Source organism: Canis lupus, chromosome 32, assembly GCF_011100685.1.
Source record: "Canis lupus familiaris isolate Mischka breed German Shepherd chromosome 32, alternate assembly UU_Cfam_GSD_1.0, whole genome shotgun sequence".
Taxonomy (NCBI): Eukaryota; Metazoa; Chordata; class Mammalia; order Carnivora; family Canidae; genus Canis; species Canis lupus.
Genome location: NC_049253.1, coordinates 2504310 through 2521407, shown reverse-complemented (window position 1 = coordinate 2521407; position 17098 = coordinate 2504310). Strand labels below are relative to the sequence as shown.

General features: G+C 39.1%; 1 protein-coding gene across 3 annotated transcripts in view; it reads left to right on the top strand.

Annotated features, from left to right (window-relative positions):
• Window positions 1–2282: 2282 nt before the first annotated feature.
• The window catches only part of NDST3 (N-deacetylase and N-sulfotransferase 3), a 171526-nt gene continuing 156710 nt past the window's right edge, over window positions 2283–17098 (top strand). The window contains exons 1-3 of one of the 3 annotated variants that reach the window (XM_038581775.1): window positions 2283–2782; window positions 14345–15260; window positions 15390–15490. In XM_038581775.1, coding sequence (XP_038437703.1) covers window positions 14468–15260; window positions 15390–15490 — 894 coding nt within the window. In that variant the 5' untranslated portion in view covers window positions 2283–2782; window positions 14345–14467. Of the gene's footprint in view, window positions 2783–14344; window positions 15491–17098 lie in introns of all 3 variants that reach the window. The other 2 variants (XM_038581773.1, XM_038581774.1) reach the window with 2 other exon arrangements.

Here is a 17098-nt window from a genome sequence, read left to right as displayed (position 1 = left end):
AACCACATATCCTGAAACACTCAGAACGTATGGATTCATGAATATTGTCTCTTCCTAAAATCTTGTAGAAGAGCATGGCCTCCTCTCCCCACACCAGTACACTGATGGGCAGGCAAGTTTTTTTGCTTTTCTTTTGTTTTTAAAATATTACTGTACTCCCAGAGTCACTTCATAAATGCCCAAATTTTTTTTTGATGACTGAAATGATGAATGGATGATACAGATGACATATCATATGGATAACAGAGCAGACTTTCTTGAAATTAGTGTAAAAAAAGAAATCCAAGTTTTTAAAATTCCTGAAAGGCACAAAGGGGGGGGGGGAAGGGTGAGAATATCAACTAAAAATATAAATAAACCAATCTGGTACATGTCATTTGGCCAAAGAATTTTACCATCTTGACATTTTTGTAAGGCTTCCAGAAGGAGTAATAGGTTCAGTCACTTCTGTAACCTCTCTGTCATGTAGAGCAAGAAGGAATGTACGACTTTCCCAGCTTTTGAAAATTCCAAACTAACTCTTTTAGGGCACTGAGATCTAATCAAAGTTCTTGGTATACAATATCCAAATACCCTCATAAAGTTAATAAACACCCAAAACGTTTAACTTCTGTATCATTTGGGGTCTTTCAATTCCAATGGACAAAAATCTCAACTCAAGCTGCCTCAAAGCAAAATGTTGACTCCTATTTGAAAGCTGAAAAACAAGGCAAGATCTTGTTTCACCCATAGCTGGATTCTGAGTTCAAGTATCCCCATCTGGGCTTAACTTTTCTCTAACTCCCAGGCACGCCTCCCTGGGCATCAGCTTCATTCTCAAACTTCAGGTGGTGACACAAGAGGTTCCAAGGTCACACATCATTCTGCAAAGTCCCATAGAAGAAGAGTGTGCACTTCCTTAAGGGGGGTGGTGGGTGGGAGGAGGTGGCCAGAAAGTCCTAGAAGGGTGCCTTTTTTGTCTCTAATTGGCCAGGCTGGGTCACATTCTTTTCTGTAAATTCTAATCCCAGCTACCAGGAGCACAAAATACCCTCAATGGTGCGGTCTGCATCGTGGGTCACCCAGGGAGCCAGAGTCGCTGTTGACCTGTTAGCAAAGGGGCTAAAAAGATGAGGCAGTGCGGCGGGGTCCTCCAAGAGGAACAGCCGAGCTGAGCAGCTGGGACAGACCACAGGTAGCCCTACCATCACCGTTAGAAGACCCCACCCCCCACTTATTAAACTCGCACCTATGCTACGGTAATGGATCAAGATAAGATTTTTCGGAAGTCATTGGATTGAGGCTCCTAAGCAAACTAAAGTTTTGAAGGAGTGTAACCTGACACCTTGTGGCTCACCCCCCCCCCCAAAAAAAAAAAAAAACCCACGTCGCTTCAAGTCCTCCACTCGTCTTCAGGAACTGGATGGAACGCAGGGCCTCCCGGACAGCCGGCCACGGGCAGCCCCGCCGCACAGCCCGGACCGCCGCCAGCCGAGCAGGGCCCCCGGGGTCGCGGCCCGCGCGCCCCACCTCCCCGGAGCCGCCGCAGGGACTCGCACCCGCTTCCCAGGCGGCGCGACCAGTGTCACCCTTGGCGGCCTCCACCCTCTGCGGGCAGCGGCCGTCGGGACCCCCCCCCCCCGCAGGGAGGCGCCCCCCACCCCCGCCCGCGCGAGGCGCCCGGACCCAGGAGCCCCGCCCCGCCCCCACCCACCCCTCCCCCGCCGGGCGGCCCGACCCAAGCGCCCCCCGCCCCACCCCCGGAGGGCGCCCCCGCCCCGCCCCGCCCGCGCAGGGCGCCCCCGCCCTCCCCCCACCCCGCCCCACCCCACCCCGGGGCACGGAGCGGGCGCGCGCGGGCGAGGAGCGGGGAGCGGGGAGCGGGGAGCGGGGAGCCGGGCGGGTCCCGGGGCCGCGGGGCGCGTGGGAGCGAGCGCACGAGTCCCCGAGTCCCCGAGTCCCCGAGTCCCCGAGTCCCCGGCGCGCCCGCCCCGCCCGCCCCGCCCGCGCTCCGGCCCGAGTCGCCCCCCGGACCGTGGCGGAGGCCGCGGACCCCGGGAAGGAGGCCCCGCGGACGGCTGCGGCCGCAGGTAACCGGCGCCGAGGACGGACGCACGGACGGACGGACGGACGGACGCTCCTCGCCCCAGAGCGCCCCCGGCGGCGGGGAGGGCGGCGGGGAGGGCGGCCCCGGAGGCGGCGCTGGGGGGCGGGGGGCGGGGCTCGCGGGGGCCCTGAAACCGCCGCGCGTTATTACCTGATTAGCCTTTCCTCTAATGTCTTAAATAAGTTTTTTTTAGACAATGGAAAAAAAAAAAAAAAAAAAAAAAACCAGCCTCCTGGATGACTGCAGGTTTAGAGATCTAATCCCGAAAGTTTTGCGTGGTGTGCGTATTTGCTTATGCATATTCATTAACCGGTTAACTCTTCAGCTAGTCCGAAAATTGGCATTTAAAATATTCTTTGAGGGACGTTACAAGCTCGCTGTTGCGTTCAGGCCTCGGGTTATTTACCGGCTTAGTCAGCATCCGTCCGCCCGAAGTGGTACCTCAGCCCGTCCCTTGGCCACGGGCCTTGCATGTGACACTCTTGCCCTCTAGTGCCTCGCCAGCCTGGTAGCAGTTTGGCGGCTGATAGCAAGAAGATGTTACATAACACAAGGGGACTGGGCCAGAACTGGCACTGCTGCCACTTGTGAAGCCGAAAAGCCCGAGCCTGTGGTGGTGGATGCTGCTGTTTCGGTGTCTCTTGGATCTGCTGAAACTTCCTCAAGCATTTTCCGCGCCTTCGACTTTGATTCCAGGTAAGCGCATCTGTGTACTTACACTATCCATTTAATAGCTCACTCATAAACGTCAGGGCTTTCAGTAAGAGAGAGCAACTTTGTTTTCAATTAATCTACGAATTTCAGGATTGAACAAGCGCCTGGTTTTATTCTGGTAGAAGAAATGGAACGATTTTAATTAAATTCAGTGAGACACAGAAATATTCTGGGGTAATTTTAAAGCTTCTCTTAAATAAAATTGAAGTATCGAGGAGATGATCCCATATAATTGTTGAAGATCTCCACCAACAAGTTGTGATTATTCTGCAGCAGATTTGTTAAACAGAACACATGTCTTTTGCTTGATGGACTAGAAATTTGTAAGCAACCTTACAGATTTAGACTATAACTACCCGTCTGTCTATACAATAATGATTCTCAACAAATCTTTCTATTGTCTTGATGCAATTCATTTTATAGATACTATTTGAGATTACACAGTTCACAAAATTACATGCAACTTGGAAAGAAATATTCAGCCTATGTATTGAATATAGAAGCTTTAAATTAAAGGCAAGTACATGTATCTTCCATTTAATATGTCCACTTTTTATTTTTTTCCTCAAAAGAACCAAGTTAACATTCTTTAAGAGGTTTACCTAGATCATCTTCCAACTAGTTCTTCTAATATCTGGAAACTCTTTAAGTTTCAGACCCATTTAAAGTTGAAATTTAATTCATATTCTTTATAAATACATTGAAGTACAGCAACATATATAATCTGGGAAGAGTTTTAAGGAAATCACTCCTAAATAATGTAAATAGCTACATCTTCATAGTAGATTAAAATAAAAATCAAATATTGAGATACATGTGAAACTGATCTCCAGCTCTTTTCTTTGTCCTTAGAAAATATCATATTATCAACTATTGAACAATGCTGTTCACCACAGAGCAGAATGACAAGGAGCACAAACTCTCAAACATCTGATAGCTGAAGGGCATTTTTCCCTTTTTCTTCTACTATAGCTTCCTATTAATATTGTATTTGAGGAGATTTCAAAAATAAATTTGAAAGAGACTCTTTTGAAAAATAGTACTGAACATGTCAAGAGATTTGCCCTAACAGAAGCTTGCTCTCTCGCTCTTTCTTTCTCCAGTTAACACAGTATCTACTATCTCTCATATTTTTATTGTTTTTCTTTATGGTCCTAGTGGTGAAATAGAAGGTGTTTCTCTTTGTATAGTAAATATTACTATTAAACTGGTTACATGAGTTAATTTCTTCATAGTTTTTAGAATGAAAGCTTCTTAGGTTTCAGATAAAACAAAACTTTTATATCTTTCTAGAGAGATTTGTTATCATTTACTTCAGTGGAGTTATGGTATACCTTCTCTTTTAGTACATTTTCTTGAGGAAAGTATTATTTCAGAAGATTACAGCAAGTCTTAATTTGTGGTGTAACTGAAAGGTTTATTGAAAAAAAAAAATAGAATGGGAGAGATAGCCAGGCATTTGAGGTTCATTTTTCTGGACCAGATAGGATATATATTCAGTTCAATACTGAAGAAGTTATTATGAGCTAAAATCTAAATATTCAGTGGTCAACTGGCTTTTCTTTCAATTCAGGGAATCTTATATGACTTCCTTGAAACCTGGTTGAGTCGCAACTGTTCTTTAGTGATTAGTGCCAACTTTTAAACCTAAATATGTATTTGTTGAGGTATATAATATATTCAAAGAAAGCCATATTTAAATACTTTGTGATGTGCATCCACTATAAAACCAGAGAAATAGGATTGTAATAAAAACATATTCTCAACTAAATGAATGTCTTGGATTTATAATTGCTTAACAGGTTAGACAATAGGAAAAAACAGTGGAAGTTTGTTTTTCCTGTGCTGTGGCTTTGAAGATAAGCATTCACACGGACATGCATGAATTCTAAACACCTGTCCAGATTAGAGGATGCTACTAGGCCACAAAAGTAACAGCTTACAATCATAATGATAATTAGCCTGAACAGTGCTCAAAATTGTTTTATAACTGATTTTTTTCTTACAGTACACAATAATTAGTTGTAGAAAATCAATTGGGTTTTTTGTCTGTTTTTATAAAAACTATATTCTTAGGTTCTCGGATGTCACAGTGACCTTCGTGTTACTCTAAACATTCTTCATCAATTGTATGTAAGTTCCATAACTAGAGAAACATTTGGGTTTTTCTACAATTAATGTGTATAACAGATTATTTCACAAAAATTTCCACAAATTACTGAGGGCTATAACTCTTGATTATCTATTGCTAAACTGCATCTCAGTGATAGGTATCATTTTACATACACTTCATTTTTAATTCTTTTCTTTGGTTACAATATTTGAGAATAACATGAAGTTAGATATGAATTTTAGACCTGGTTCTGTCATGAGAGATGTACTCTTGGGCAACTCCCTTGCTAGCTCTGGGCCTTCCTTGGTCCCTTCCCTGGAAAATGACAATCTCAGCGATCCTTTCCTATCTTCTTTGTTGTTCAGCATTGTAGAAATTGTTCTGAGAGATAGGACAAATAGACATGAAAACAGTTAGGGAATAATACAAAACTTGTTGATTGGTACTGTTTTCTAGATACTTGGGAATAGATGCAAAAGTTTTTATTTTTTTTTAATATTTTATTTATTTATGCATGAGAGGCATATATAGAGAGAGGCAGAGACACAGGCAGAGGGAGAAGCAGGCTCCATGCAGGGAGCCCGACGCGGGACTCGATCCCGGGTCTCCAGGATCCCACCCTGGGCCGAAGGCAGCGCTAAACCACTGAGCCAACGGGGGCTGCCCACATGCAAAAGTTTTTAAAATAAAAGTTAACACTCATAGAGTGGTTACTTTGTACCAGGCACTGTTCCAAGTGCTCATATATTAATTTTTAGCTCACATAATCTTCAAAAAGATTATTTGAGGTAGATGCTTTAATTATTTCCATTGAAAATATTATTTCCATTATTTCCATTCCTCAATTTCCATTGACAATTGAGGAAACTGAGGCAATGAGAGGCTACTTACCTTTCTAAGATCATATACTTCTAAGTGGTAAAGATGGGATTCAGTTTGAGTCCGGCTCCCAATGCACATGCCTTTAACCACCATATTACATTGTGTCTTTCTCGGTTTTCAAGTATTTGTGCTTGATATGCCTCTTGGTACAACAGAGGCAATTCACATACCACTTCAGTCGTTTCCATCATTTCCATCCTTATGTACTTCCACATACGAAATGATCATTTATTCATTCAAGAGATATTTACTCATCACCTAGTATCAGGTCAGGCTTATACCAGTGCCCAAGACCGTTATCTGTGGTGCCTTCCCTAAGGAAGTATATACAGTCTAGTTTAGGTGATTTGTTTCTTCTCTCATGATATCTCGATTGGATTGACTGTCACTTGTTCAAAAAGATGCCTAAGGTAACAGAGGAAGAATTTGTCTAACTTCTTTGTTGATGCATTCATAGGATAGAGAGTAATCAAACCGAGACCTCAGACTTCCTAGGACTCCCTATCATATTTCTTCATTGCTCCTCTCTGCTCATTTTACATAATCCTCTCTGCAGATTGGCTGCCTCTGCTTCTCTGATTCATATAACCTGCCCTAAAACATTAGCCAAACACTGATCTGAAATTTCACTTATGGTCTAGGCAAACAGAGAGAGATTAGGTTAATACTGTTGTTCCCATGACTCTGAAGAAGAATAAAAAATGACATAGGTCATGTTAGATCCCGAAAGCTGCATTGGCAGTAGTCACATGCCCTGCTATTAGGCATACATGATGCGTACATATGTTGTAGCTCAATTTAAGGGGATTTGGGAGACATTTCCTCCTTTAAATCATACAGGCAGAACAAACAAAGCAGTAGTAGAGTAGTTTTCTTGTCTTGCCTCACTGGGTGGCATAACACTGAGAGAGGTGGGGAGGGGGGAGGATTGTTTCCTTGATAATTTCTAAATATAAAGAAGGAGAGAAAATTGCAATAGAAATTGGATGTATCAAACAAAGCCAGCGCCCCCAAGTGCAGCTATTTGCCCATCCATCCTAAAGAAAACCACTGTTCTAGAGACAATATATTCTTGGTCATACTCCACGCAAATCAGCGTCTGACTTGCCTACCACAGCAGGGTTCAATTAACATGACACAATTTCACACATTTCTTCCCAAAGAAGAGCATGTTCGTTGTCAATTTTTAATACTACTAAATTACTTTTAGCAAATTCATGTAATGTATTTGAAGCCTCCCAATGCATTTTTCAACACTATAAAATAAAGTTAATTTTGTGAAAGGGGAATGTTGTCAAGATCTTTTAAATATCTTTCATTTATGTTAGAACCTGAAGTTCTTTAGTTATTAATACTCATTTTCCAGATGGCAATCTTTTTTTCAACATTTCTTGTACTGCCAACTTCAACGTGATTCTATTTCATTTAGAAATTGATTTTTCCTTTGGGATGATGGTGGGTGTTAGTGGAAGAGAAAAGATAGGTTACAGTGACAAGTAGGTGCTTCCCCTTACAGATATTGCCATATTTTACAAAATGAATATTTGTATATATTCAGTTCTTTACTATGTATATGGAATGGTTTATGATTCCAAAATATAATTTCTCTTCTGCCTTTTGTTAGTGGTATATAATTAAATAATGGCTAATGCTTCATTGGTGGAAAACAGATGTTTTCCTTTTTAAAAACATAGATGGATTACAAAACAACTCTAGGCATGCCAAATTCTGAAAAATATCAGAATGGGATAAATAGGCATTTGAGTAAGATTCAGTGAAAGGTACATTCTGGATGTGCCTCACTGTGTCTGCGGTCACGGTGGTCATTGCCATTCACAGTGTTTATATTGTTACTCTCACTATTATTTGAGACCAGTGTGACTAGTGGAGATATCCATTCTCAGAAGATGGTCTGACTTAATGACTGTCCTACTTTGTGAAGACAGCTGCTATTTGCAAAATTTAGTACAGGCTCTCTTTTCACTCATTTAACAATGGGATGTTCTTAGTTCAAGCACTGTATTGATATCAAGAATATAGAGGTGAACAAGGCAGGTACTTACAGATGCTTCCAATCACAGAAATATTACACAGAAAACCACATGACTAATTATAACTATGGAATGTGCTGCAGAGGTAAAGTAGATGGTGATGTGAGAGTGTATAAAAAGAGAGACCCAACAGATCTGGGGAATCAAAGGAGGCTTTTGTGAGGCAGGAACCTTTATGCTTAGAGCTGTAGGATTTAGAGGATGAAGACAGGTGAAGAAATGGGAGAAAACTTCCAGAGAAAATTTGGAAGTCCTTCCAAAGAGGACAGCATTTGAGGAGACCCTGAGTCAGAAAAGAGGTTATTGCTTTTGGCGAACAGAAAAAGAACTCATTTGCTTGGAACTTAAAGGGGAACACACCATTGAATCAGGCCTGAGATGTAAGAGTGAGAAGCATTCCTCACAGTGAATCTTGTAGGGCCTGTATAGGAATTTGCATTTTAATGAGTAAGTGAAATAGGCAGCCATTGATATGTTTTCTGCTGGGAAGAAACAATCTGATTTGCACTTTGATGCTGGACTGAGAAAAGTAGAAAAGGAGCCCAGAGTGTTTATGATGAAGCTAATTTTTGCAGTAGTTCAAGTGAGAGGGATGTTGCCTAGGAAAGAGCAGTGTGCTGAACAGGGGAGGGGAGTTTTGGGAAATGGAAATGAGAGGACTTGGGTTTATTTAAATAAGCACAAGTGAGGAAAAAGAAGGTGTCAAGGATGAACCACTATATGGTCGTGGGAAGATGAAGAGTTTTACAAAATAGACCATACATTCCATTTAAGACAGGTTGAGTTTTCTTGTGATATGAATCCAGTGGAGCTCAACAGTGGCTGGCATATATTAAGAACACAATTACTGTGAGTTGTTATTATATCAAGTTGATAGTTCAATTTGCAATCCTAGAGCTCAGAGGAAGGAGGTTGGACTTACAAATAGACATTTGGAATTTACTGAAGCATAGATGGTAGTGAAAGCCAGTGAGTGTGTGATCTGATCTAGGATAATGGGGAGGAATGAGAAGAAGCCCAGGGATGGACATGATGCTGGATTATGCCTCTGATTGAGTCTCTTCCTCTGCTCTGACTTTAACTTCCTGCATCAAAGGTGGAGTTCCTTCACTTCCCACAACTCTGCTTACACTGGAATGCTTGTACCTGTCCCTTTAAAACTCTTAGTGAATTTTTATTGGCCGTCTTCAGGATATTTCCCATTTCCTATGTTGGTTATATCATCTTCATCATTATCATCATGTCAGGTAACGTATAGTATATACATTCTATGTGCCACTTTCTAAGAGCTCTTTATAGTTTATCTCATAATCCTCATTAAAACCCTAGTAATAAGTACCACAAGTATCACCCATTTTCATATGCAGAAACTGCAGCATCTAAAGATAATCGCTATCAACATGTTCCTAGCATGAAAAGTGTGTGTTGCAGTTGCTGCCTTGGGTGCGTTGTATCTTCACTGCAGGCTGTCGAGTTCCAATTTCATTTCAACCACTATGAGCTGTGGTATCTTGGGCAGGCTACTGCTTTTAAAAGGCCCAATACCATGATGGCATGTCAAAAGTGTTTGCTAATATATGTGTGTTGCTCTTGTTGTTACTCTACCTTCCCATATGATGTTACCTCCTTCACTGTGCCTTCTAGGAAATCCTGATGAAGTGGTGACGTTTATAACCATCCCAACCTTGCACCTTACCTGTATCTACTCTGACTGTTCCCAAATACCTACATGGTTTATTGACTTTATAATTTAATTTGCACTTCCTTGGTCATTCAGCTTATCCCTCATCATAGGTATCCAAATGTAAGCACAGCTGTCAGCTCTATACTTATACTAAAGACAGTTGTGTCCTTGGAACTCTGTGATATGCAGGCCAGTGTATCTGTTTGTCAGTCATTCAGAGAACCTAGCAGACCATGCAAAGTCTGTAATTTTCAATGTATATTTGTGAGAGCACTTCAAGAATATAATCATCACTATACCCAAGTGTTTGCCTGTTGCTCTTGTTGGCCTTTAAAAATGTTTTTATCCTGTTTCTTGTCTGAAAGTTTCCTGGGAATGACACAAACTCTATACCCTTGGAAACTTCAATCTAACAAGAAAGAGACATTAAACAAATCATGTTGCTAATAATATTTAGCAAGAGTTGTGATAAAAGCCTGAAATAAAATGTAATTATAATTAGATTACAACATGATCTAAAGGAGGAGGAGTAGACTTGGTCAGAAAAGGCTTTCTTGAGGAATTAAGTGTGTGTAGCATATCCAGATTTGCTAATGACCCATTTATTTCAAATGTTTCCTTGCCTTTTTATTTGTCAACATCCAGCTATTTTACAGAACATTGTCATTTTGCTATCTCCTTCTGCATCATTCAGTCACCTATCTGAACCTTAGATGAACATCATTAGCTCAAGCCAATTTCCACTCTAAGCTGGCGTGTTTCTATCACTGGCACTTTTATTCTTCTAGCCCCCAAGCCTGAAGCATATCAATAATCACTTCCTTTTTGTTTTTCCCCTGTATCTCCATTTTCATTCTCCCTAATAACCACCTTAGTCTGGACTCACACCATTCCTCACCTGGATTGTGAAGCAGCCCCTTAGCTGGGACGGTCCTGATTCCACCTGTACAATGTAGCATATACTTTCTCTGTTCATATGACTGCTCTTCGTCCAGTCTGGGTGCCTCTGCTGCCCTAATCATCTGCAAACATGATTTTTATTGTCTCTCTTCTGTTTGGATTCATCTAGTGCTATTTCCAAGTCTATACTTTTGTGCTTCACAATCACTTCCAAGGACATTCATTAATCTGCAGGACTCCTTGAATGAAATATCATTTCCATTTTCAACCCAACACATAGTATCATATTAGTCTCACTCTCAGATAAACATACTGTAACCATTTCATTTCTTCAACCTTGCCAGGTATTTTTGCCAACACTTTCATCCCACTCTCATATCCAAATCTTTCCCATTGTCTCATGTCCCCATCAAGCACCATGTCTCTTAGAAACTGTTTCCCTAAATTTCATGAACTTTTTTTTTCATTAACCTTTTATTCATTGTTAATCTTTGTTTTGAAACTTGTGACAAACATAGTCTGTACCACATAAACCACTATTACGTACAACATAGTGTTGGCTGTTGTTTCACAAGTCATTTCCCCCAACAGAGACCATGCTTCTGCAAGCAAGGATCACTCTTAATATTACTTCTGTGATGTCCTCTGCACCTGATGTAGCACTTACCCCAAACTGGGTATTCAGCACAACACCTGATGACAGATCCCAGAATAATTAATTGATAGGTATCTTTGTGGGTGAAGATTTAATATCTACTACCATAGTGGCTTCTTTTATCCTATGTTAGTATGGTATGATTATATTTTCCTAGTATTAAGTAAAACAGAGACATTAAATCCAGCTAATGTATAGGTAATTATAATCATATTAACAGTGATATATAACCTCAAAAATAAGTTATGACATTAGAATAAAGTGGAAGTGTCAAATTAACTTGTAAGGTTAATATGCCATTGTAATTTACTAATTCCACAAGTAGTCATTGGGTGCTTACTGTATGCCTGGCACTAGGGACTTAATGATAGAGGGCTTCTCTCTAGCCTCTTAGAGTTTACAGTTAGATAAGAGAGACTGACAGACTGACCTTAAAATCTTACCTACAATAGTGTCATGAATTACAAAGAAGATATCATTTCTGCAGTGGCCATGTGTAACTGTTGGTCTTACCAACTTTAGAAGGTTAGCTCCATATGAGAAGTTTTCACCAGGGAACTGTGTAGAGGAGCTTCATTCTCCACATGTACCTGTCTTCCTAGTGATCCCCACCGGTGAAGGGCTCGGGAGAAGTTGCTATAGTGCCATCCCATGCAGAAGGAGTGACTGCATCAGTTCAGTCCATTCTGACATTTTTGGAGCTAATAGACATACAGAGAATGGGAAGGAGTTGGTGGTGGATGAGGTTGCACTAAGAATATTAACTTTTGAGAATCTATACCAGAGACTAAATTTGGCTACAGAGAAGTGTGCTGTCAAAAGAAGGTTTGAAGAAAACCTAGGGAATCTTAATGTATCCATTTAAATGTCTTCGACCAAATCCTACCCTCAGAGATATACGCTGGAATTCCCTTGGCTTCAGGAGGAAAATTGAAGAGTTTAATAGAAAAGAGAGGACTTTCAGTATTTCATACCTGCTAATGGAGAAGGTAGCTAATATCCATCCTAAATAGTGAGAGCAAGTACTCCTCACCACTTTGCCTCATCACAGATAAGATTAATTTGAGTTACATTGCCTTTCATTTCTGACAATATGAACAAACCATGAAACACTGCTCTCTGAAATGCAAAATGTGGTAATACATTTTGTATCCAGTCAAAAACACTTCACAGCTAAAATTGAAACAGAGACATAGAAAGATATGAGATTTTATATCCTGCCATTATACTCCAGAATATTATATTATTCATAAACATGTACATAACTTTTAAAGTGCAATTACCTTTCAAAATGAAATAACTACAATTACAATGGAAATTCTCAGTTGTCCCAGTAATTTTGATTTGCTTAAATAACACCTACATCTATGCTAGATTGTTTAAAAGAGTAGAATGTTACCGTTTATGTTAGATTTATTTTCAAGGATGCCAGGTCACTTGATGCCTTTTCACTTGACAGGGTGGTGGTATACCACAGACCCCCATGCCATACTAAGTTCTCTTCCTCCTTTCTTTGCAGCGTCCCTCAGACTTGTCACTTCCCACATTCTCCCTGACCTATGATCACTAACAGTTTATGATTGGATTATGAGAAATCAGCCTGCATTGGCTTGCCAGCCTTGATTCTTTTAATGGTGCTCTAGGCTATCTTCCACGTTATTGATTAGTTCATTTTCCTGAAAAATCTCACCCTTACCACATTATTCCCTAAATCAGGAAAGTATAATGGCTCCCTATTGGTTTTCTCAACCATGAACTTCTACGCTATCAAATCTCTCCATAATCTAAGGTACCCATACTTTGTAAAATTTATGTTTAGGATATTTCATACCCTTGCTTTCCATTCTTCATCAGAGTGTTCCTTGCCCAATATTGTGCTCACTCCTGCCTCTATAAATTCCCTCTATCTCATATGCCTACTTATACTCCCTCATCCTTAAAGGCTCTTCCCAAATTCTGCATCCCGCTGGGACATTGCAGGCTTCCCCATTTGCCATGGTCTCTTATCTCATCTCATGAGAGCCATTTATCTCTAATCAACAACGATTTATTATTGTCATGCTAGTCACTGTCTCTGCTTCATAATATTGGGCCTCTTAAATATGTTCACTCTGTTGACCATTTACATTCTTTTTTTAAAAAATAGAAGATAGTTACCTCATAAATATTGATGAATGAATGACATAGATGCCCTATGTTTGAATGAATAATTATAATATATAATTTACAGGAAAAATGTCCTATTCATGAGTATCCTATTCTGTAAATATACTGCAATTGTACACCAGAATGTATTATTTGTAAAGATAAGCATATATTACTCAAAATATTGTTCATTGCTTATTTCACAGATGAATATCACAGAATTTTAGGTGAAGATCACCAGAATGTTCTTGGTGATTTATTCTAACCTTATCATTTTACTTAGAAGGTCCTAAGGCCAAAGTGACACAATTAGTGAGAGACAGTGGTGCAGTGAACCCTTTCAGTCTGCCTTGTGGACAATAAGATGATCTTTATTAATTTTTTTATACTCCAATTTTTTATACTTCATTTTTCCATACTCCTGAAGAGTGCCAGGACCTTAAGACTCTTATAAACTTCTGCTCTAAGAAGCACTCGAGTTTCTTTCTTATTGTTTTTTAAAAGCTACTAATTTTTTCTAAGATTAGTAAAATTTGAAAGAGGTTTGAAATTACAGCATGACAAGGTGTTTCATGAAGTTTGTTATTGTTATTGTTTTTAAAAGACACTTTTATAGTACTTTTTCATGTAATTACTGAGCTCTTTTCCAAAAAGCAGAAACTAGTGTCTTAACTGTAGCACCTAATGAAATATGTCCAAACTTTCATGAATTTTCAGTATATGTAGTTAAACACATATGTATCATGTATGCATTACATGACGTGGCAGTGTATGGCTCAGGTGACCTCTCTGTGTGGTCTTAGGTCTGTGGTATCTATAAGGTTTGATGCAAAGCTCAGTAAATAACAGGAAATTTCTTTGTTAGCCCAATGTATTTTCCAAATGAAGGACAGAGAGCCTCTAATAAATGGAGCTCTCTTCCCGTTTCTATCCCCCCCCCCCCATGTCCTCATCCAGATCTGGGAGGAGGAAACAGAGGTTTTCTTACAGACCATACACCAGTTCATCTGCCTAACAGGTTGCCACTTGTGCCAGTCAGCAGGAAAAAGCTTGCTCCCTTTAATGCCACAGAATGAATGTTTGATATTCTGTTCTATTTCATTCTACTTTTCAGACTGCATTTTCTGTGAGCCCTGATCAAGTGACACAAATGCGCTGCAATGGTGACATAAACTATTGACTGAGACTGGACAAGTAGCTGAACCCCGTCTTTTCTTTTCTTCTTCTTTTTTTTTTTATGGTGCTTCTATTGGAACAGTCTGAGGAAAGTATATACAACATGAGTTTTATCATGAAGCTTCACAGACACTTTCAAAGGACGGTTATTCTGCTTGCCACATTTTGTATGGTGAGCATTATTATTTCTGCCTACTACCTATACAGTGGCTACAAACAAGAAAATGAACCCTCTGAGATGATGTCAGAAGTGGACTGTGGGGACTTCCAACACCTACCATACAGACTTATGGAAGTCAAGACAATGAAGCTTTCTGACACCTCGAGGACAGACCCCACAGTTCTGGTGTTTGTGGAGAGCCAATACTCATCGCTTGGTCAAGACATAATTATGATTCTAGAATCCAGCAGATTCCAGTATCACATTGAAATTGCTCCTGGAAAGGGGGATCTCCCAGCACTTATAGAAAAAACTAAAGGCAAATATATTCTCATTATTTATGAGAATATATTAAAGTATATAAATATGGACTCCTGGAACCGAAGCCTTTTAGATAAATACTGTGTGGAATATGGTGTGGGTGTCATTGGATTCCACAAAACTAGTGAGAAGAGTCTACAGAGCTTTCAGTTGAAAGGTTTCCCTTTTTCCATATATGGAAACCTGGCAGTAAAAGATTGTTGTATTAATCCTCATTCTCCATTGCTTCATGTGACCAAATCTTCCAAACTTGAAAAAGGTTCTTTACCTGGAACTGACTGGACAGTTTTCCAGATTAATCACTCAGCCTACCAACCAGTAATATTCGCCAAAGTAAAGACCCCAGAGAACCTTTCTCCTCCCATCTTTAAAGGTGCTTTTTATGCCACTGTCATACACGACTTGGGGCTTCATGATGGAATTCAAAGAGTTTTTTTTGGCAACAACTTAAACTTTTGGTTGCACAAGCTCATCTTCATAGATGCTGTTTCCTTCTTGTCAGGAAAGAGGCTGACACTGTCCTTGGACAGGTACATTCTTGTGGATATCGATGATATTTTTGTGGGAAAGGAAGGAACAAGAATGAACACCAATGATGTTAAGGTAAGGCCCTTTTTATCTCGAAGTTTCAAAGTTTAGGTCCTCTCTTTGTAGGTTTACCAGGTATGTCAGTTTTTCTCGGGCTGAAGGATTTCCTGGGACATGGGATATTCATTTTATTTGGAAAGTCTTAGGTAAACTGGGATGAATTGGCTATTATCAGCTATATTTGAGATATTGGGCTATTTCTCACTGAATCAAGGAAAAATGACTACTAAAAGATTGAGCGTGGCAGGATCCTGATTTTTCTATGTATATATAAAGCTATAGAGTAGAAGCCATCTTGTTTAATTAACTTTCCAGAAACTATCTACCTTAGAAAACTACTACTAATCTAAGACTTTAGTTCATTTAAATATGAAATCAAAGTGAATTTGTTTTAATGAAAATAAATACTCCCACAAATTTTCAAGAATTAAAGATCTCATAAGTAGCAAGTTCAGATATTTTTGTAAGTCAAATGTGCAAACTCATTTTCTCTCATATTTTTGAAACTCTGAAAATCAACACTACTAAATATGGAAAGCTATGAATATATACAAGCATACTTATTCATACACAAATATAAGGATTTAAATTAAGTTTCAGAATTCATTGAACACTTCTGGGACGTATATGAAGTCCATCGTGCTGCATTTAAATGGTATTAGTTTCTTATTGTATAAAACTGTTGCCCTTATTGAAAACAATTATTTGAGGATAGTTGACTTTGTGAATGAATTGTATTATATAAAACAACTGGTTGTTATAATATTAATGAAATTTAAAATTAAAATGATCTACATTTATCTTATTTTCCATTCAAAATATGATAGGATTCTATCTTTCTTATACTATGGATTGATTTCTCATAAAAGTGAAAGGAGAGATCTTGATACATATTTTTTATTCTGTGCATCTTTGACCTTTTAGTAAAATACAAAGATGGAAAAAAATATTGAAAACTGCATTCTTTTCTGTAAAGACTAAGCATCAAGCAAATAATAGTAATGTTCATCACACTAGTTAATGTGCTAAGAATACCAGAAAGACCATTATGTTACCGTAAAAGAGTATAAAAACTGAAAGAAAAAAAAAGACCCCCATATTTTTGACAATATTTTGGACTCCTCTTTTTAACTCAACAAAAATTAACATAGAAGTTGTGCTTAAGTTTTCATTAAGTTTTATGAAATATACTTGAGAATTGTAGCTACATTAAAACCAAGTTAGTAGCTTAAACATTATGCACTTGAAGATTACAAACAGTATATAATTCTCTTCCAATTTTTTTCATTTCAAAATATTATGATAAAATTGGTTTTTAAGGTTTGATTTCTGAAGTATAATTCTTTAAAACTGGCAAAATATTTTGTTATGCCATTTTAAAATGTGCTAGATAAATCTCTGAGTTTTATATGCAAAGCCCTACTACATCCTCCTCTAAAATTATACAAAATATAAAATGTCTTCAGTGCTCTTAAGGTTAAACCATTTTTAAGGGGTATAAAAAATTAAACACATTACAGTTGAGCACAATTAATAAGAATTCAACATGTGTAAAATATTTAATGAATTGCCCATTTTGATGGGAATATAGTTTCTAACCAATCTTAAGGCTTAAAAGAAAGT